The 22,406-nt window shown below is 42.0% G+C and overlaps 1 protein-coding gene across 5 annotated transcripts in view; it reads left to right on the plus strand.

The window, feature by feature from the left end:
* The window catches only part of DIS3L2 (DIS3 like 3'-5' exoribonuclease 2), a 193,189-nt gene that overhangs the window by 19,781 nt on the left and 151,002 nt on the right, over positions 1–22,406 (plus strand). For all 5 annotated transcript variants that reach the window (XR_008578235.1, XM_054834804.1, XM_054834806.1 and 2 more), the window contains 2 exons: positions 5,419–5,472; positions 9,597–9,698. Coding sequence is in view for 4 of the 5 variants with exons in the window: in XM_054834804.1 (XP_054690779.1) it covers positions 5,419–5,472; positions 9,597–9,698 (156 nt within the window). In the remaining variant the exon portion in view is untranslated. The remainder of the gene's footprint in view (positions 1–5,418; positions 5,473–9,596; positions 9,699–22,406) is intronic.

Below are 22,406 nucleotides of genomic sequence, written 5' to 3' on the forward strand. Positions count from 1 at the left end.
TGCTTTTACAAATGATGCTCAAAACCACAGCAGGTGCTGCAGCCTCTGTCAGCGTGAGTAAAAATGAATGCCCTTAACAAGATACTTCTTGCTGAAATTCCTCACAAAGACATTCATTAGGCCTCAGTAATGCAGTGCAGATGCCTCAGCTTCCAGATCTACTCTTCTTTTTTTTCAGTCTATCAACTCTTCCCGGAACTCTCCCTCCCACAAAAAAAAGGGAGAGCGATGATGCAGGTAATGCTGTGGTCTCTGGGATCTCATATGGCTTTGCCTACCAGGACATTGCAATAACATGTTATAAACTCTGATGCAGCTGGTTAAATTAATATCAAATGGCCAGGCAGTGGTGCTGGACCCTTGATTTACTTGCATAATTTTCTTTGCACTCCCCTAAGGTCACAGGGCTGACCCAGCCACTGATGCCAGTGTGTGGTTTACTGAAGTAAGGTACAGATCACAGATGGAGCTGAAGAGCCCATCAAGATACTGAAAATCGTTTCCATCTCTGTGTATTGTTATTTGCCTTGAACAGCTAGCAATAAGCATGTTCTCATTTTACAGATGCTAAAGATCAAAGATCGGACTTTGTGCTTCCATTTGGAGCAGCAAAACTGCAGCCATAATTAGGCAGCAATTCTCTGAATATCTAGCAAAATGTGGGGATGGACCTGCCATTTGTGTGGGTAGCTGGATCTCAGAAGAAATTTTGTGTAAGAGCAGGCAGAGCTGAGGTTCACTGAGGATTACAAGAGGATATTGTCCTAGAACCACTGTTGTAGTACTGTCCTCAGCACGGTGTAATGTTCTTCAGGACGCACCTGGCGTCCCAGTGAGATCAGACTGGCTGGGGAAGAAATGTAGGTGGATGTCAGTGAGGGCGTGATGGACACTCGTGCTGAGGTGTCATTTACCCAAACACACACTGATGTATTGCTGTTTAATTAGTGTTGTAATGCTGGTGAGATTGTTATGCTTATTTTCATCAATACAATTAATGATCTTGCTTTTTGTCTGATTTCTTGTTATACTAGTATATAGTAATTCTTGTAGTAGTAATTCTTGTATAATAATATAGTGGCATAATTTCTGGAAGTGTGATGAGGATTCTGCATATAAGACTGCCTGATTCTCTCCTGAAGACCAATCTGATCAGCTCTTAGCTTTCAGAAAAATGACACTGCAGCTGATAATCAGGCTGGTTCACTGGACTACCCAGACCTTAGGCCAGGGCCTTTTTAAAGACCGTCATAGATGTCTACACTGGGAAGCAAATGGTGAGGGAAGAAACAAGAGCCTTGAGCTGTGACTTCCCCCCCACGGCTGCAGTGGCGTATGGCAGCAACTAAAGCTTCTGCCTTACCTTCAGGAGTGGTTTTGGCACCCGTTGTCAGTAAAGCAGCCTGATAGCATTGTGTGTAGACTGCCTATGAGGTCTGAGTGCAGCTGCAGATGAGGCACATCAGACTATGACTACTACCTGAGAATCCCATTGAAATGCTGAGTCCCAGAGGACCTGTGATTGCATGCTCTCTGGCAAAAGAATCTCTAATTCTTGTAAATGCGTAGTGTCTACTCCAGGTCATGTGCTGCGTAACTGGGAGAGTCATATGTGCTTTCTTAGGCTGTATCTGTTTTCCTTTAATCCAGTTCCACATCTCGGGGAAGTAGAAGGCTGTAGAAGCTGGATTTAATAATTTAGGGCTGTCAGGTCATGGGCATCCCAGCTCAGTATCTCTCATCATCTGCTCATTCATCATTCTGGCCTCAACCAGGATAGGTGAGATCCTGAAAGCAGCTTTAGTGAATGAAGAAATATTCAGCACTGCTCTGTGCAATGGCAAGAGACATAGTGAACAAATACCTGTTGTGTTAATCACCAAAAGCATGGCATTGGTCTGGCACAGTAACCTGCAAAAATGCTCCACAGGAGCCTGCAGAAGAGGAGAATGAACCTGCTAGTCTGAATCTGATGGTCCTGAGCAAACTTCAGTGCTAGCCGGACAGAAGCATGACTCTGAGCAGGGGGCATCCCCTGGAGCATCCTGGAAGCACTGGATCTACATTTATTTGAGTGAGAACTGAGAGAACTGTTAGAGACCCTACTGTGAACTCTGAGTGTGGTGCTGGACCCTGCAATGGAACTGCACAACTAAATGCTCCTGGAAGCCAAACCCACGGAAACTACCAGCAGCCGTGAAGATCACTCAGATAAAATATGAGCGCCATGAAGACTAAGCAGTCCTAGATCAGGAAGAACAAAAGTGTTATCGTTAAGGGTGCTGATGTCTGTCAGTAATACTAGTCTTAATGCCTTCTGGTACTGTATCTGACATAGCTCAGTTGTTGATAAGTAGCATGGAGAAGTATACCCTGTGGGATTCCTGGACTCATTGAATCATGGGATGTGTATGGAAATGTCCTTCCACAAGAAAGAGGATCTGAGCTCAGACGCTTAAGAGTGCGTAGACTTCCCACTTCTCTGCCTCTAAAACCGCCTGCAGTGAGCAAACACCAAGCGTATCAGGTTGGTTGAAATCACGTCGGCCAGTCTGAAGGCAAACAAGATTGAATAAGTTCTGCATAGATATGTAAGCGGATGGTGTTGGCTATACACAACAGATGAAGTCAGGTTATGTATTAAGGACCATTGACCCAAAGGACCATAATCATCCTGTGAAGCGCCAGCCAGAAATTCATGTCTGCTCCACGCCTCCAGCGTCTCCCAGACCCTCCCTGCAGGGCTGCTGGGGTCAGGCGGAGCGAGAGTGCGCAGCATGCGGAGGTGCAGAGACTGCTTCGCTGTTAAGAGGGTGTTTTTCCTTGGAATGCTGTTCCTTTGTGGGTATGAAGGCTGGGGTTTCCCTGGTTTTCATGGATTGTTTTTTCAAAGGTGGCCTTAGTAGCAAGCCTTGAACCCTGGCCTTTTTTGGTGTTTCATACATACAAACCCATCTAGGCATGTGTGTTATGATAGCTGTTATAAACCGCTTGATATGAGATGCTTGAAGTTTAGTCTGAGCGTTGCCTGCCCTGGTTCTAGCAGAGCAGCTTGAGAAATCATGACCCTTTTGTATCTTGCTGGGGAAGCTCAATAAGGTTAGAAACATTTTTGGCAAGTTTGTGTGAAGTTGACTTGAGTCATCAGAAAGTGTTTTAGAAACCTTCCTGCAAACCATTCTCTTCCCTTTCAAAACAAAGGCCCTACTGACATAAAAACACTGATAAATATAGCAGCTATTATTTGCAAGCTATTGTAAAATAATACAACATTAGTGTGACATCATGAGACTCTGCAGCCAGATCCTCACCCCCTAATACACATATGAGAACAGTTGTTCATTGCAGATGGGGAGAGTGACTGGTTCCAGATATGATATCACAGCGTGAAATGTACAACATTGTAAATAGGATTTTCATAGGCACAGATAATAGGGCCCATCTGCTTTCTAAGATAAATTTTGGGAGTTCCTTGCTTAAAGGAAAGAGCTGAAGTATTTTAATGCTACTTGACGTAAGAATTCTAATGCTGATCATAATTAGGTAGTGCATATAAAATGCAGAGAAACCTGCTGCACTGTATACATGGTAACACTTTGCTCCTCTCTGTGTTTGCCTGAGCTGGGCATCCATGTGCACGTAGCCGCTCTGGCGCCTTCTGGGCCATGGACACAAAACCTGATTTTCCATGCGCATAACGGGCATTTGCACCTGGCTGATTGACAGCTGTCCCGAACTATTCAAGGGGGTTCTACGGAGTAACGCAGGATATCCCCTCATCTGCTTTGTGCTGGTGGGTAGATTCTGGTATGGGAATTATTTGACTCCTTGTCAAGCAGAGCAGCCCTCTTTTCATTTTTTCCTTTCTCTCTGTACCAGCTTCCTTCACTAACAGTGTATTGTTTTTGATGGCTGATTCTGAGAAATAGAGGGGAAAAAAAGACCATTGAGAGTTTTCCATCAGTGGGTACCAGCTCTAATAGAGGCTGATGACAGCGAGTTAGCTCTCACTTTGCCTAAGCATAAAGTATCCCCAGGGTTGCTCCCAGTGGGTCGGCTTTGTTTTCGTGCCGTTGTCCTGCATTGTGCCTGCCATGTGGCTAGTGTGCTCGTTAATACTAGTTACGTAAGGCTCGAAATAAGACGTTGCAGCAAAGTATTCAAGTAACGCTTAAAGAATATAGAGTATATGGTGCAGGTGTTTCCAAATTTAAGCAAATAAAAACAATGGAAAACCTTCATAAATCTGCAAATTCTTCTTCAAGGCAGCAAAACTTTCACATGTAATCAGCTTTATTTTCCTATTGTCTGAGTGTTTCCCAGAATACATAAAAAAATTATATGCTGCAGTAAATTTTTAAGGAAGCAATTCCTGTGAGAGGTTCCTATGATTGCTTAACACAGAAGTGCAAACAGATGGAATCTGTTCATATAACAAATTGGCCAACATTATTTCAAATACACAAGTGGAGAAAGTTTTAAAGTTTCAGCCCAAAGCAGATGCCTGTCTGAAGGCAGATACCTAGTTGTGTTTCCGTAAGAATCAAATGCTGTCAATTTTAAGTGCAGCCACCTGAATCACAATTCCCAGGACCCTCTTGGGATGGGAACGGCACTGTTGCGTAGCCTCTAAGTCCTTGATTGGCTCTCCCTTTCTCTTGGATGGACCTGAGCGCAAGCAGCAAAACTGGCTGGTTTATTTTGGAGGGGTTGTGGGTTTGTTGCGGGTGATGAGCTTTGAGTTGGCAGATAACAAAGCAGAAATAGATAGACCATGGAGTTTAAAATGTATTTAAGATAGCTTGACTTTAAATGTGCTTAAACAGAATTTAATCCTGTAGATTTTAAATGTTTGTTTTTGGAAAATCCTTCTCACTTTTCTTTGGAAATGTTCTTTATCACAAAGTTACTGCTACTGTCTGTTTGCAGGAGCAGCCTAAGCAGCCAGAGCCCCATAAGGCTGATATCTGCTGCCATGCAAGCTCAGCAGGTCAGCTTTTCCTCTTTCCTCCCATCCTCCAAAATAAGCAAAACCAACATTCTGCTTTTCCAAAACAGAGCAAAACAAATTGTTTTTATTGTCTGTTTGTTAACGAAGTTGGTGGATGCTCAGCAGAAGGGGAAGGGAACAGGGAGGACTTGGGTCCTCAGTTCACTCAGTAGCAGCAGCAGCTAGTGATTCAACATCTCTTCGATGACAGACTGCAGTAGATCAGCTTAAGCCTATCATGAAACTGCCTTTTGGCTTGAAATTGCTCGGATGCTAAGTTGTCAAGAATTGAAATATATAATGGAAATTTAGATGTATCTCTCATGTTTCACAGTAGCTATATTACCCACAGGTCTCTAATTTAACTGATGTTATATAAAATTAATAAGATTCAGGCATAATCTTTCTCCTTCTTCTCTTTTTTTAAGGGACCCTTGAGAATAAATCCTAAGAAGTACCATGAAGCCTTCATTCCATCTCCAGTAAGAGTAATTTTATAATGCTTTAAAGTTCATAAGTAAAGGTGCATTAAGATAGGAGTTATGGTGTGCACGAAAGGTCACTCAGAGGTGAATGAGTTGGAATGAATGAAAATGATCTGGATTTTCTTTTAAATCAAATATTCCCAAACAAATCCTGCTTTTTCATACCTCAAAGAACTGCTTACTTAGCTTGTGCTGAAATTGGGGATACCATGGGGTCTCACAGAAGCCAGCTGAAGTCAGGTTTGAGGACCACCAGATAGCGTAATTGGAAACCCTTGGTTTATGGCTGCAGAGGTTTTATAGATTTTCCACTGATTTAAGTTAATCTTCCCTTAACAAATATGCTCTCCATTTTCGATCTGCTGCATGAGCTAATTTGAAAAGTCATTCCAGAAATAATATGCGTGATTCCTTTTCATGTGCCCGCTTTTGCACGAACTGTGTCTTGGTTGGCTTGGGATGTGCTTCTGTCACATGGGACTGGCTTGCGCTTCTCTCTTCTTTCGTTATTTTGACAGAAGTTGCTCTTGCAATTTCAGGGACTTCCAGTAGGGAAGGTGACCTCACAGCTGGCACAGCCAAAGCTTTTTGTCTGGAACTGACTTGGTCAAAATGTTACTGTCAATGAGAGAGAGTTTCATATTGAAATGTTTGGTTGATGTGGGGGAGAGAAAGCAGACCCTGTCCTGAGACAGTGAAACACTGACTGTTGTTGTCCTTGCTACTGACAGCACTATTGTTTTGGGGCTTGGATTGAAAGCCTTGAAATTCCTGGCATTGTCAGTTCATGTTGTTCAGTTGGGATAATGTTTTGGAGCCCACTTTGTTAGAGAAGACTGGACAGGGGTGGAGGAAAGTTGGGGGTGCTTGAAGTATATTAACTAGAGGAAGAAGTACAGAGCAGCTTTGCGTGTGTAAGTGGGAAAGGAACTGTGATCCTTCCTTTACGGGTGTCCTTGTGGGTGTGGTAAGTGTAAGCTGTTAAACGTATTCTCTGAAATTACAAAATGCAAGGTTAAATGAGAAGTCCAGCTACTCACATGAGTTTAGTTGGATGTGAAGCTTTACCCCGAATCGCCCCTAGTGTCCATCTGTTGCCTTGTGCCGTCAATTGTTTGCTGTTCTGCATGCTGGAATACATACATTAAGGAGGGTTAGCAGAGGTCGTTATCTCAGCTGTCTTTCTACTTTTCTGCCCTTTGTGGAGCTGAATACCAGAGCCAGCCTTGTCCCTGATAACAATCAATCAACACCTGGATGAAGATGACTCTGGCTGGTGTGGACACAGTCCTTGCTTTAAGACAAATGCTTTAGCTTATCTTTCGTATAACATTATTTGCCATAATGGAGGGTTTGCAGCCTTCATGTTCTTCAGGACTTCCCATCATTGCCAGATGCTGCAAGAGCTGCAGCTGTGAGAAATCACCCTTTCTCTCCTGCTGCTGACTAGGGCACTGTACCCCTTTCTCTTCAGCTCTGACTTGGCTATGACTTCACAGAGTTCAAATGCAACAGCTGTTCACCTTCTAACACCAGAAGTGCCAGGGTGTTTCTTGCTGCAAATGTGCTGTCTCCTTGTCTCATTGTTGCATGAATAGTCCACCCAGAGAATGGACCCGAGCATTTAAATCTCTGCCTTGCATCTCGTCTTCCCTGCACGCAGTAGTGTGGTTTGAAATGACGGCATTGTCAACGTGAAGAATGATACTGCTGAGCGCGAGTGATGGAATGGCTGTGCTGCGCTTGTGGAAGACATTTCCAGAGCAGATGAAAGCACTGCAGATCTCCCTCTTGTCAGACGTGGATAGAGCGTGCTGCCAGTGATAGTCACAGGTGGCCATGGAGCGGTGAAAGCCCCGTGCTCCGTGGAGGGGGCTGCAGAAGTCTTGAAGCTGTTGCGGACAATACAGTATATGCACCCCAAGGGCAGCTGAAACACTGCAAGTGTTTGTGTTCTGTGGTGACTTGGTGCCATTTTAATTGCATTAGTAATCTGAAGTGCCAGCTGTGCAGAGTAGGGAATGCTGAAGGAAAAAGTGGGATGCACAAGTGTTCTTGGAAGTGTGTAAGTTTGCTCAACAATCGTGAGCCTGGAGTTCAAGATATAAAAAATGTTTCTTTTTGGAGGCAAAACCAAAACTGACAGCAATTTCCTAATTACAGCTTTGTTGCAGGCATTGAAATTAACTGCTGTAAAATAGGTGTGCATACACGTATGTAAGTGTGAGTATACATATAAATACAGGGGTATATTCTTTAGGATGAGAGTGACGCTGCAATTCAAGACAAGACTCTTGCAGAGTATGGAGATGCAGCTTTAACTAGGTGGTGTGACACATTGGGCAGCTTTACGGGGTGGGGAAAAAGGTCTGCCTTGTCTTTTCTTGGACATGAGAGAAAGAAAAAAGTGTAGAAGAAACAAATTATTGTGAATGCCAGCCTGTGTCCTGCAGCACAGAGCAGCTACAGGTACAGACAAAAAAAAAAAAAGCATGCATTTTCCTTAAGAAGTGACTTTGAACTTTTCTTTTTATGTATGTAATGGATTTAGGGAAAGAGTTGGGGCAGAAGGAAGAGGGTGGGGAGAAATGAGGAATAAGACCATGTGTAAAAAATCTGGCTTTTTGAAAAGAACAGTTTCCAATTTGAATTATGTTGATCCAAGAGGCTTTGCAATTTTTCTGCATCTTGTCATGGGAGGCAGCTTTCACACAGCTGTTGAGCTGCTGCTGCTTTTCTTTCTAAGAGTAATTTGGTCTCTTGGAGGACAGCCTTAGTTTCACATCATGGCAGGGTTCTGCCGTTTTATTGTTTTGGTATCTAAGCAGAATAAGATATTTATGTGATATTACGGCTTCATGTTTTCAGGTTATAAAAGTTTTTCTTGGAGACTGAGCACACTGGTAGTTCTGATTGGATTTACTCAAGCATATGAGACTCAGGAGTGTGTATCTGAGAAGTGACTGCAGTTGTGATTAAGATTTTAATTCTTGTGATGTTTTTTTCAGTGAAGGACAATGAAGTACTAATCTAAAGAAACTCATCCTTTTTTTTTTTTTTGTACCTCAAACCTATGCAAAGATAGTTCTCTCTAGAAAAACTATGTTGACTGCTGATGTTGATACTAAATGCTCACATTGTCTGACATGATCATGGCACTGTAAACGGACACATGGAATTTTTCATATACTGAATTATGGGGCAACAGAAAGGAAAGCAGTAAGAGCACTGCCAATAATTAGCCCCCCCAAAAAGGACAAAACTGGCGATCCTTTAAAACTAAAACCTTTGTGTTGGCATCTTCAGGAAACTTCATCTTTATTCACCGCATGAAGAAAATCTTCCAAACTAAATCTAGATTAGCTGAATGCCAGACATGTCTGGGATGGGTAATCATAGTGTGTACAATTAGTAGAGGCTCTTGTGCAAGGATGTTAACCCAGAGTATTGAGAGAAGGTGTCCTAACATGTCTGTTACAGTAAAAGATCTTCTGGCTTGCAGTTGGCATCCATAGTCATAATTTTTTGGAATCTCTTCTAACATTTGTTGTGCCAAATCCAGAATGGATGGTGTTAACTCATTTAAAAAAAGAGACTGCATCCCCAGCCACTCTCCAGGCCACCTTCGCAGACTGACCTGCTGATCCCGGAGCTGCATGTCCCTGCTTTCCCATTGCACCAGGAGAGCAGCAGGCAGCTCTGCACAGGGCACTTTGCAGAGACTGTCTTGTAAACACATTCTGAACCATAGTTTTGAGTGCTTGAGTTGGGAACATCACGTGTGAAGAGCTGTGACTGCAGAAAACTCTCTACCCATTCCCAAGACTAACTGCAGAGGAACTGAGCGGAGCTTGCAGACAATACATCTTGAGGGCTTGGCTCTATCTTGAATAAATAGTGTGGAACTACTGTGCTGGCACATACATACGAAGGAGCTTATTTGCTGAAAGATATTGCATGTTGAAGGGCATATGGTGAATCCATTTCATTTCTGTGCACAACTGCGGGATGTTTGTCTCACCAGGGTGTGTGTCTTTTTCGATGACAGTGTTTTAAACCTCATAACAACCGTAATTTAATATGTTTTGGTCTGGAATTTATGTTTCTTCCTCTTTGACTAGGATGGGACTCGCGATATATTTATTGATGGAGTGGTTGCTCGCAACAGAGCCCTGAATGGTGACATCGTGGTAGTGAAACTGCTTCCCAAGGAGCAATGGAAGGTCAGTTCAGTATATTTTTCTGTGATTTGACAGAAAGAGCTTTTTACTGTTTTCTTCACTAAACTTAGGGCCTGAGACAGGGAACAGAGAATTTCCTGCAAATCAGATTAGCTAAATTGTGGTTTTTGCTGCTGTGGATTAAAACACTTGATCCATTACGATATTTGGAAGAAGTGATGCCTAAAGTGTTGAAACCTCACTCTTTGCATGGAATGTCCTTTATCACTGTATGGAGAAGTCTGATGACAAGGCTGGTTCAAAGCATGGTTGTCAAAGGTAACTTTTGATATCTGTTATTTAGCTGTCTTCATGCTGCGGCATTGGATAGCTCTGGGTAGGTGTTTGCAATTGCTCCTGTATTTGATAAGTGCTGTTCACAAAACTTTAGTCATGATTAACTTTAATTTGTGGGTCCTCAGTCCATGGAAAGCTTATCTTGTCACAGCTCCAGACTTTGTGGTAATACCCTTCTTTACATGAATGAAGAGTGTGTGAAATGACTGGAGCCATGCAAATGTGGGACAATCCATTTTTCATTTTCATGTCTGAGAATTTTACTAAGATCACTCTCTGGGGTTTTGTGTTTTTTTTTCTTTCAATGATCAAGCTCAAAGTTCTTTCAAACGTCTGGATAATTTTTATCTTGTTTGCAGGTTTGTCTTTTAACACTGCTATGCAAGGAAAGTTTTTACTCCTTTTCTCTAGTTGCTGGGAGATGTAATCTACAGTTAGCGATTTTAATATGGATTTTCACACGTAAGCATGATAGAACTGCTACAAATTGTTTTCCAAACGTGGTTTTTGAATTCTTCTTGAGAATTTAAAGACTATTGTATATCTTTGGGCAAAAGTAATAGTGAGGGTGATTCCAGCAGGGTCGGGACTGGTCTGAGCTACTTTGACCTGGTGCTTTTCACTCATTCTGCCTACCTTCTCTGCCTGTCTTTGTTTGAAGTTATGTGATTTTAGGCTTGCAAATGCAAGGTCTTCAGTCTGGTCATTTGCTGAACCTTCTGCCTTCTCTGTTTAAATCTAATAGCAATTGAAATGATGGTTTGAAACATACTAGAACTTATCTCTTCCTTTTAGCTATGTATAAAATGAGTAAATGACCTAAGCATTTATTGACACATGTAAACGCAAAACTACGTTATACAAAAGGCAATTATAAGTGGGATCTAAGATGTCATATATATATCCATATACAAATATAGGAAAGAGGTCTGCTGCTATCTGTGTAACCTCTGAAAACCAACTTTGAGGGTCAAAGCAAAATTTCTTTGATAGCTATTCAAGAGTCCAAATCAGAGTTCACTAAAGCTGTGATGATTACTGTATCTTTGGATCACCAAATCCATAGATGTAAATTATCTTTTGTATTAGACCATTTCATATAGTTGGAAAAATCGAATAGTCTGGGCGCTTAGATCCTTTGCCAGGACCTGCCAGCACAAGGGCTTCTTTGTAGTGTTGATAGAGGTTGCCTGAGCTGGAAGCTTCATCTGTAGTTTTCCATTTATATCTGGCTCTAAACAAAGATAACGCCTCTCTCGCTCTCTTATATCTTCATACCTTCATGTGTTCAACAATAATGTTCTTTTATCGATACAAGAGGAAGGGTTCAGAGTATTAGCCCTGTCCTGGGCAAATGCTGAAATAAATAGAACTGGTGGAGAAGTGGTGTCTGACTTCAAGGAGGTAGTTCAGAAGACTTCAGTGTTTTGTAGTACGATTATGATTCTTCTGTGGTGAATTTAACCTTGCCAAATGAAGTAGCTGGAACATGCCAGTTGTGTTTTTCAGCCACACAGGTGCTGCCCTGTGAAGTCTCATTTTTTGTTTCTTGCCATCAGGAACTTAATCAGCGATGACAGCCTTTTTCCCCTGCTCCCTGAATCTCTTGCTATGCGCTCGTGTTTGTATTAGTTCTTTGGGAAAGGTGCCACTAAGTTGCACTGAAAGATACTGCATTCTGCCAAGTAATTCATACTGATTAATGATAAACTGTCGCAACCTATTTTAGGTTTTTCCATTTGTTTAGTCTCATGCTGCTGCAAAGCTGCCACATAGGTGTCTTGAGGGTTTTCTCCTTCCCATTGGGCCTTTGGAACAAGCTGAACAGCTTCAATTATTTCCTTGAAAAATGTAAATCAGATGCATGGTATAACTGGTGCTCTCAGAGGAGACTTTGCAGGCTCTGTACATATTGGTTTGTTAGGATTGAGATATGTGTGCTGATCATTTTTATGGTTCGCTATTCCCAGCCCATTAGTCTGTGCTTCACCAAGAACTGAGCTGGGTCTTTTGCTGCTAAACCTGTCTTGCACAAGGTAAGGTTGCTGGCGGGTCTCTCTCTTCTGTGTTTCAAGCACCCTGGATGGCCCCCAGATGCTCTGGGGAAAGATCTTCCCATTCCTAGTGCAGGTGATTCCTGCCATGGACCTCTTCGTGCAAAGTCACGGTGTAATGCTACATCCCAGTCATGGCAGGATCGACTTAACTGGAAACTCAGTTCAATTTACATAAATGGGAGGAAGAGGGAAAAAACCTGTGACTGGTAAAACTATGGGGTTTGTGTAGGGAAATCTGTGTGTTTGCTTGAAGAATTGAGAAATTTAGGAGCTGCCCTGTACCCACTGAGTCAGTCTTTGCAGATGAAGTGCCTGTGAGAGAAAAACACCGTCTGCAGAGCAGTTTCTCCAGGGATATACTGTGTTCTGCTGAGCCTGTAATGGTGATACCTTACACACAGGTATAAATGCCACAGTGAAACGTGAGGGAATGTTGAAATACTCTAGATGTGTGGTTATGCTTTATGTAATACCTTCTTGAGAGGGACAGCAGTATTTTCTTCCTCCAGCCTTCCACTTTCTGGCTCAGTGGTGGGAAATTTATCAGGCTTAAATTTCTCAACATCATGTCCTTCCCAGCGTGCGCATCAAGTGCTTGGATGGTCCTCCCTGTGCTTATTCTGTCTGGTCTTAAACCTCTGTTTGTTCATACATCCTCTGGGAGAGCTGCTTGCTGTTCAACGATGATCAGTTTGTCAGTTCATATTTCTGTGCTTACTACTAGTTCTGATCAGGGGCCAGCAACTTCCGTGTGGCACCACTGGCTCAAGGGAGAGACATTTTGTCGCCAAAACTTGTTATCTTGTGCTCCTGAAGAAGGTGGCCATCGGCTTCCTGCCAGGGTTGAGTGGCGTGCGTTGCAGTGACCGCATTTGGAGGCTGTATTTCAGAAGTTTCCCTCCTGTCCTCTTGTGTTACATCTTGGGAATATTGAGGTGCTATGGTAACTTTCAAATATTTAGCTTTTGCAAAGTAAGGTATTTGACTTAGACTGTTTTTCCAGGTACTTAACCTACTCTTAGCGGATGAAGTCAGAGTATGGTTGCAGTCAGCTAGACTGTCCCCTTTGTACTTCAGGCTGTAGGAGTTCCCTGAATCTGTGCCTTTATCTTCTGGAAGAATGTCACAATAAAAGATAGCCAGTGACAGAGGATTTACCTCAGTCCTTGTCAATTATTCTGATAAAGAAGAAAAATGGTGCTTTATTTCTTGATTGATTTTCAGTGCTCCAACTTCCACCTGTGGGTTCTTATTATATTTTTATGGGGTGGTGCTTACATCAATTTCAGGAGCTTCAATTATACAGTGGCATAATTACTGGAAGGCAAAAAAAATTTTGATATGATGATTACAGCAATATTTCTCAGGCTCATCAAGGAGGGAAGCAGTGTGTCAGTGTAAAAGATAAACCTAACTCATCTTTCCTCACAGTCTCTTTTTGCTCTTTTACCATCTGCTTAATTGTCAGACAGAATTTGTTTAATTTCAGATATCTGCTTTGGTTTTTCTTGCAAGATGTAATTTTTTTGGTAGAAGGAAATAGCATAATAAGTCATTTGATATCACTTGGGGCTTGGATTCCTGGCCCAATCTCTGGTGCTTTTAGAGTAGTAGTTTATAACGTGGAATGTTTTTCATGACAACCGTCTCACGCATTGCATGCTATGGCTGAAATTTTAGAGTCTTAGTCTGAAAATAGTACCCAGACGAGGACTTTCTGCTGCTCAAGACTGCCTGAAAGGAATTTTGGGGTCCAAGCCCCTATTGCTTGCTACAATATGCAGGAGAGATCTTGCTTGCAGCAGTAGTATATTAAAACAATAACAACATATACTATATATGTGTGTCAAATAATGACACATTAACCTGCCTGTTTCTCAGAAATCAGTGCCTGCAAGTCATATCTTTTGTTGTTGCTGTTGTTTCGTGAATCATTTCCTCCTCAGCTTAAAGTGCACCTTTGCACTATTTCCAGCTTTTGATCGTGTCAGAAGGTGTCCAAGGCCAACGACATCAGACTGCTTGTTTATATACAGTGTGTGCTGCTGGATAATAGGATAATGGGTCCAGCATTTTAGTCATGAAGTGTTTGAAAGTGATAGAAATAGTAATTCTTTATAGCTCATGAAAGCACATGTTCTCTTCAACACTGAGGTATCAGATATAATACAGTGCAGCAGGAGATCTTAGAGCTCCCTCTTCTAGAGCCCTACAACAGACATAAATATTTAAACACTTTCTGTACAGAAGACATAAACTACAATTCACTTTTCCCAGCTGTGACTGTTGTTGGCCTAAATTACGAACAAATGCAGAGAAAGAACAATTTGATTGAAGCAGACGTCACAAATATCACCACGTATAGTTTGAACAGAGCTACTTATCCTGGCAAGTCGGCACCTCCAACTGTTGGTGAAAACCTATGAACTGTTAGTTGTCCAGAGGGGATGCTAGCTTTGGATTTGCCCTGGTGAATAATGATTCATTTCAACCAGATTCTTCTGAGAGTTGGTTTCTTCTCAAAATCTCCCAGCTAATGTAAGGATAATAGTAACTCAGGAGGAGATGGGGTTCTTAGAGGGTTATCACAGCAATAGTGTTGGAGTCTAACAGTCAAGAATGTTGTTTGGAAACATTACATTCATAATAATAAAAAAAAAGTTCTGGAGAAGTCATTATTGAAATAGTAAGTGTTCTGGCACACTGAAAGCATTCAAGTGTAATTCATGATATCCAGGAGTAAAGTGGGAAGCCTAAGAAGCCAGCTAGGAAGATGTCCAGAAAAGCAGAGCTCTAGCAAATCTGAAAGGTTGATGGATGCTGTAAGGAGGAAGGGTAGTTGTTTTTGTTTTTTTTTTTTAAATTTGTTTTGCTATAGACTTTACAGTGAGGGGTATAAATTGATGGTCTCACGCATGTGTGTGTGCACTCCCCTTCCCATCTCAGAAAATCCCCAAACCACAAATTGGTGGAATCTGAAGAAGCTTCATTACATGCTTGCTTTCTGCTTGTGCCATTCTCTGAATTGCCACATGTTGTTCCACACTGCTGGGCCTGATGGACCTTTGCTGTGAGCTGGCACGGCTCTTTCCAGGCTTTGTCTAGCTCCAAACTGGCTGGGTATGGAATAGCAACACAGTAGATTGATAGCAAAAAAGCTGAGGAAATAGGAAGTGTTGCTCACTGAGACATATGTGGCATTAAATTTGCTCTTCTTGCAGATGTTGTTTTCACATTTTGTTAATCAAATACCACTTGAATCCGCTGAAGTCTTAGTGCAGTGAGTTTTAATAGCAAGATCTGGCTTGCTTTTTATGGCATATAATGATAAAATGACTATAATGATCTGGGTTGTGCAAGATTGCCGTGACCCAGTGCTGCGTTCATCCCTTGCCTCCCCCTGGATGTGTAAAACAAGGAGGCAGAAAGACCAGCTTTTGGAATGTTGCAAGCAACCTTATCTTCCTGAGAAGGACCTTTCTTGTCAGTACCTGCCTCTGTCTCTCTGATGGGAAAGCCAAACCCAGGATCCCAAATAATAAATTCACAAGAAAGGTACAGAGTTTTTGAACAATCTAATGTCCTTTTTATTATTCCTCCTTCTGTGCTGGGTAAGAGTGATATTAAAAGGCAAATTGTTCAGTTAGGTAGGAAGACAAACTTCTTTTTATTGACTGCCTGCATCCTGTCCTACTGGTGCAGAATTACGTTGCAGATGTGGTTTGGCTGCACAGATTCGGAACAAGATAAAAACATTACCCTTAGGTGAACAGTCAAGCACTAAATAATCATTCATCTCATGTGGCAGTTGTTATATCCCCAGTGGAATAATGGCAGATAAAGCCCTTGTGATGGGGGTGACTTCAGGCTGTGTGAGATACCACTAAATTTCAGTGCGTGTTGCTGGAAGAGCTTCATCTTGAATGGCAGGAAGTGCTCGTGGGGGCATCTGATCCTACTTTAGAATAGGAGTCGAGCCAACATTTAATACCTGATCTCTGTTCCTGCTCACTTTTTTTTCTTGGTCACATGAATATAATCTAGTATGGCAAATTGTTTCCTTTAACAACTAACTTGAAGTAAAGTTATTGTTTTAAACTCTATTCTTCCAAGTCTTCTGTAAATATGCACACATCACAGTAGATTATTCTTAATCCAATCTCTTATATAACCACTATCATTTTGGACTTTTCTTAGTTCTTGGTTCCTGTGGAATTAGTATTTCTTAGAACTGTTTGGGTTTTGCCAGTTTGGAGACTTATTTGATGATATCACATGAGTATTTGGAGCCCACACCTTATAAGAGAGAATCAGGATACCTGTTATTGTGATGGGATTGGTTTTTGGAATGTCACACACATTAAACTCACTTAACTTTTTATATATGCTTTCTCAAAAGACTGTCCAGATTTTCAATAGTCTGGGTTTCTTTCAGATCCGCGTGATTAGGAATAAGTTTAAATAAAGTATACTGATGATAAAAGTCCCATCTGGCCTAAAATTTGTACAATGAATATTATACTCTGTTTTTTTAAAGGAAGTTGTACCCCTAATTTAGCTTGATAGCTGGAGAAATGGAGAGCTACCATGACCCTAAAAAGCTGTTAATCTTTAAAGTCCCTGGGTGAGGTGGTTTTGGATCATATCCTAAGTTCTGAAGAAAAGGAAAAGTGCTACGTATCTATTTGCATGTTTGTTCTTGTTATCGGCTGGCAGGGAAACAACAATTGGCTGCAGTATTTACATGTGGTCAAAGCTAGTAAGGTTGGCTCATTAACTCTTTTCCCTTATTTCCTTAACTCATGTTTATTTTTCTTAAAGCCATAAATCAGAGGGACAAGGAATTTAAAATAGAGGCGATTCATGTAAATGAAGAATTGCAGCAGCTGGAGGAGTGACAGGGATTTTTCTACAACAGGTTCTTTGGAGCAAGATGTGGAACCTCATTTATAACCACGTGGTTCTTGGAGATAAGGAAGGTATTTGTCATCAGGGATGGGATGCCTTAAATTTGTTGTTGGCACAAGGTAATTTGTAACCATCTAAGATAAAGTTGTCTGAGGTCTCATAGTTAGGTTTTGAATCAGCGTGCCGCTAGCTTCAAAGGGCCGGGATGGTTGTGCCTACTCCCAAATGCTGTTCCTCTGTCTTCTTCCAGATGAGGCAAAGTGTAGCCAGGGTGAGGACATCTCCTGGCCTCCTGCTCCCTCCTCTCCTGGCTTTGTGACTTTATTTGCAATGGGGGAATTCCCTTCTCCTCAAATTTCTGAAGCTAGTGTCCTAACTGCTAGGCACATCACAAGACCTGGGAACGAGTCTGTTATTGGTGCACTATCACACAGTGGAGGTCGCCAGTGATTTATATGCATCAATTGCAATTTTCTTAACACTGCTAACGTAAGAAGTCTTTCCTGCTCGCCACTTGGTATTATCCTTCGCCCAATTAACGTACAAACCAATGCCCTGGAACCTGTAACTGTGGGAGCATCTTTCTGCAACATCTTGAAGAATTGCAAGTGATGTTTTCAATGCAGTTTCTTGTTGAAGAGGTGCTGCTCAAAACACTGAAAGATAAATTAAAATTCTTCCTGATTATCTTTTCCAATGAATTCCTCACTGCTTCAGTAGTCGCATACTTGACATCATTTCTCAGCATGTGCGCACTGGTAAGACAACTGGTGCATGTTTTTGAAGGTCCTGGTTTCTAGTTTTGTCCCAGCCTTAACTACCTGGAGGCTTTCTAAAAAGTGCTGTAATGACTCTGGGAAGACACTGCAGGACAGACTGCTGCTCCACTAACTATGCTGAAAAAACAATCACTCCTCTATGTTTCCTTACTTTCTGACTGTTTCTATGGGTTTATTTTTGTTTTCTGTGTTCTGTCACGTTAAGCAATAACTGTTTCATGAAAGTAGGTCTGTCTGTAACTCTTATGAGTTTTTTAGGTTTCCAGTATGCTAATGATTCATCCATCTTCAGCTGTATCATCTCCTGGGGTTGAAGCATTTCTTTGTTTTTAGCTTTATCTAAATGATTTTAAAACAGAGCGCAGTGCCAAAACACACTTTTAATTGAGCAGCTTTGGAAGTGTGAAAATGAAGACTTGACATGATCTAATTAGCACTTGTTTATTTTGGTTGCAAAAGGTGACTGGCAAAGAGTTCCCCAGGCATCATTCTCTGTTCTGCCTAAAACAAAAAAAACCTGCATAAAGGTATATATCCTGCTTAGTTCTTGTTGGTGCTTGGAAGTCCTGACTGTAATGCTTTTGCTAATTAGCTAGCTGCCAGGACATCCTTCTGTCCTTGTTCTCCTTGCTTTTTACTTGTTTGTTGGAATGAACGTTGGCCACTTTTGTTTGTAAGCTCTATAGACATTGGCATCTCTTTTCCTGTGGTCTCTTCAAGTCCCACATGGCATCATGTTTGCCAGGTTGCTGCTGTCTGGGGAAAGTCCCAAGGAGCTGTGTGAAGTGGGAGGGTTTTCTCAGCAGCTTCTCTTTCTTCCTGACCTAATGACTGTTCAGGGGAGTGGGGAGTTCTGGGAAAAGCCTTTAGTGCAGTAGCCCAGTAACTCACCTCTATGCCCTCCTTGACTTTTTTTCCTGTAAAGTGAATTTCCTCCAGGGTTTTATCACCCCTTTCGATGTCAGATTGCCTGACTTTTTTTTTTTTCTGTGCAAACCAGGTCTGCAACTGTAGCCCCTTATAGTGACTGCAACTGCTGTGATGGTCTGGCTTAGGTTTGGACTCGTAGCTCTTCTCCCCTCGGGTGTGAAGCCGAGCATCCTCTCTAAAGGGTCCCATCCAGAAGAAATCTGGGCAGAGCCCAGCTGCCTCTGACAATGCTGGGGGACCCATGCTTGACAATGCTGGGGGACCCGTGCCCGCACAGCCCGATTGCCTTGGGAACAGCTCGCTGCCTATTTCAGTGCAGTCTCTTTCTAACCAAGTACCATCCCCTGACCTTTAGGCTCACGCTCTTGGCAAAGCAGCCCGGCAACTGTGGAGCTTCGAATGCCTTTCCGGTCAGCCATTGTCTCACAGTTGTCCCTTAAATGTATAATTGGCTGCTGGTGTTAGAGAGGGAGCGTATGGCCTCCCTCCTAATTTCTGTCAGTATCTCCATATTAGAGCAGTACCCAGAGGGAACGTAGCAGCGATCCTTTCCAGTGACTGTGCCCGGCTGCGTCACCTGGCCAGGAGCAGAGTCGCTGCCTCTCGTACTGAAGAGCTGTGCAGCATTGCCGCCCCTGGGTGAGAATAAATGGCCCGTCAGGCTCTAGTTTGTTTCTCTAGCTGAGCAGGGGGTCTAATGCCATGGGTGAGTGCTGTGTTGGCAAGCCGTCTGGTGCTTGAGCTCACCTCTTCAGGTCTGTGTTGTACCATGTAGACATACCCAAGGTTAATGAATGGCCATTAGTTTAATCTGATTTAGTTCGGTAGCTTTGCTTCATGCATAGTCAGAGCAGTGTTTTGACAGCGTGGCATTACTTTATCTACTCTTCCTGTTTTTTCCCCCATATTCCCAAAGCTTTCTCTAAAACTGTTTATTCTTTTTTCTTTTCTGCACAGTTGTTGAACTGTGGATGTAATATGTTTATCAGCTCAGATTCGCGTCTTGGAAACTTAATTTACCTTTTTATGTAACGCTTTATCACTAATGCATGGTAATGTTTCCTGGCAGGATATGCATTGTTAAAATTCATTTGTAGGGAAAAAAAAAAAGGATAGAAACGGATGGCTCCCCTTTTGTAAGGTTCAAAAGTTTGTAAAGCAAAAAAGGAAAATGTTCTTCATGGTACCTGACATCATTTAGTCCCACCATCCTACTTTCCCATGGGGTGACTCCTATCAGTGGCTAAGATATAACGGAGCCCAAAGACTAGGTGTGGTGGTAGCCGTCACTGTCAAGTAAAGGAAAGGCAGGGAGGGGAAGGCTGGCCTTGTCAGGGCAGTGTCTCCCTCTGTACTGTAATTTCCTATGAGCTGACTGAGACCTTGGGCAGACTTTTTGTTAACAAAACCACTACCACATATCAAAATTGATTATTTTTTTTTTCTCTCCATTGTCTTTTTGTCACTGAAGGAGTCTGAATTATCCAGTGGTCAGTTATTCAGCTGTCCGCCCTCCTGCGCCAGCAGAGCCACTTAAGCAAGTTAACAACACTGGTTTCTTGGGGATGAGTGGCACATCACTGCAGCAGCCAACTTCAGTGACATGGGAATGGTCCTGGGGCCTGAGGGTTGTCTTTGAGTAATTAGTTGCTATGATCATAAATAAACTGTTAGACTGTGCTTCAGAGCTCCAGTTCCCAAGCACTGATTTCTGTTAAGTGCTTTGTGAAAGAAAGAAAAATAAAAATAAATCTGCAGTTAAACTAATCTCCTGTAACAATGTATAATGCGTTCTGAGGACCAGTGCTTGAGGGAGGGGCGTTGTGCAGGCTCACAGACAACAAAATATACATAACTCTTTGTGCAGGGCTTTTGTGGTATTAGGAAATAGAGCTGGCGTATCACCCTCTCTGATTAAACACTGTGGTTTCACCAGTTAAGGATCGATTACTTTAGAAAGCGCTAAGTATTTGTCAAATACTCTTCCTTCGGATATTTGACATCCGGATTCTTTTATCTTCATCGACTTGCCTCAACACCTCAGCTGCTCAGCAGGCTGGGCGTACTCCCTCCTACCCCTCCTCGTGGCCCGAATGTGATGCCCTGCACCTCGCCTCAGCCTTAACTTCATATCTCAAAGTAGCTGGTTGCATAGGTTGATCCATGTCACTTGGGTGAGGTGAGGGACCAGGATGAGAGTAAATACTTGCCTCTACTGAGCAGCTCTATGCCCTTGCGTCTGTTAAAGAAAATCTCTTCCATTTTGCAGATGTGAGGAGGTGTAGAGCACGATTCCGATGTCCTGGCTAGCTAGAAAGCTGAGGAAATGCTCTTTGTTTAGACTGTGTCAACTATTTTTAGTGTCAAGTATTTTTCCTGAGTCTGTGACTGGATGTACTGTACATTATAGGATTATGATATAAAAAAGTGATGAAAAACACGAACATTGGATTTTAAATTTGCCACAGGTAATGCTTTATTAGTTGCTGCCACCTTTTAAAATTTTTCAAGTCTCTGTTTTCCAGGGTTAGTCAGAATAGCATCAGAATAAATATCTTCCTGCCTGCGTAGCATCCCCCCAGCTCTGAAATGAAAAATAATGTGAGCTTAGCAAAACCTCTACTCTTTCCCAAGATATACCAGAGGAAGCTTGCTTTATTTCTTTACCAGGTATACACAACCTTTCCTTCACAATAAAAATACCCCCCCAGCATTAATTATCTTTGATACGTGGTTGTGAAAAAGACTCTACCCAAAACCTGTCGGATTTTTCCAGCACAGTCTTCCTGATATTCTCACTGTGCAGAAGTAAATATAGAATAAATGAGTTGAAAATAGAGAATCCCAGTTCATGTGTCTTTGACAAATGACAGTGAATACAGATAGATGGGGATGATTTTTTAAAAATTTTCACTGAGGAGGGTTTAAATCATGCCTTAATACATTACGCATTACAGGATATTTATGCTTGTGTGAACACTATAGTTAAAGTTGAGGTTAGTCAACTTTTCTGTGTTACAAGCTTAGAGAATTGAGTGCAAGTCTACAGTAAAACTTGTTCTGGGCAGAAAACTGACTTTAGAGGTTTGTTTTGAAGTTGGTGTTTTATGGACAAAATTTGGTAAGTCTATTCAGTGATTCTTCTCAAATTAAAGTAAAATGCTCTGTGTTGAAATGGTTTAACTTCATGATGTTGTACCTGTGGAAGGACTTATCTCAAGAATTTTCTCTTAGGATGAAGCTTTGCAGCTGATGACTCCAGGTTGAAAACTTGTGTGCTCCTGCTTGGCTATGAGAGGAGTAAAAAAAAAAAAAAAGGAAAGACCCAGAGTCTTTAGGATGTGTTTAAACTTTTGGGAGTTCCTTTGGAAAAGCTAATATTCATTAGAAGTGAATACCTTTAGAGTCTAGTAAATCATAAAGTGCACGTGGAAGTTCTGATTTGATAGATGAGCGTGTTACGCCAGCGATGGGGAAACTTCATCTTAAGCGGTTGTTGGCACGTTAGGCAGGAATGAGCCGCTCCCCGTGGAGGTCAACAGTACATTGGTATTTGTGTGGCAATTTTTGACTGTTGGAAAGGAACAAGAGTGGTTTAAATTCCCAAGTAGTGCATAGTTACATGAACTGCAGCTTGCAAGGTTTCTAGCTAATATGCTGGAGTAACTTGTACTTCTAAAAGCTCCGTGTTTTATCATTAAAGAAAAATAAGACTACTTTTTTGTACTGGGGAGGCGTAG

Source organism: Grus americana, chromosome 9, assembly GCF_028858705.1.
Source record: "Grus americana isolate bGruAme1 chromosome 9, bGruAme1.mat, whole genome shotgun sequence".
NCBI lineage: Eukaryota > Metazoa > Chordata > Aves > Gruiformes > Gruidae > Grus > Grus americana.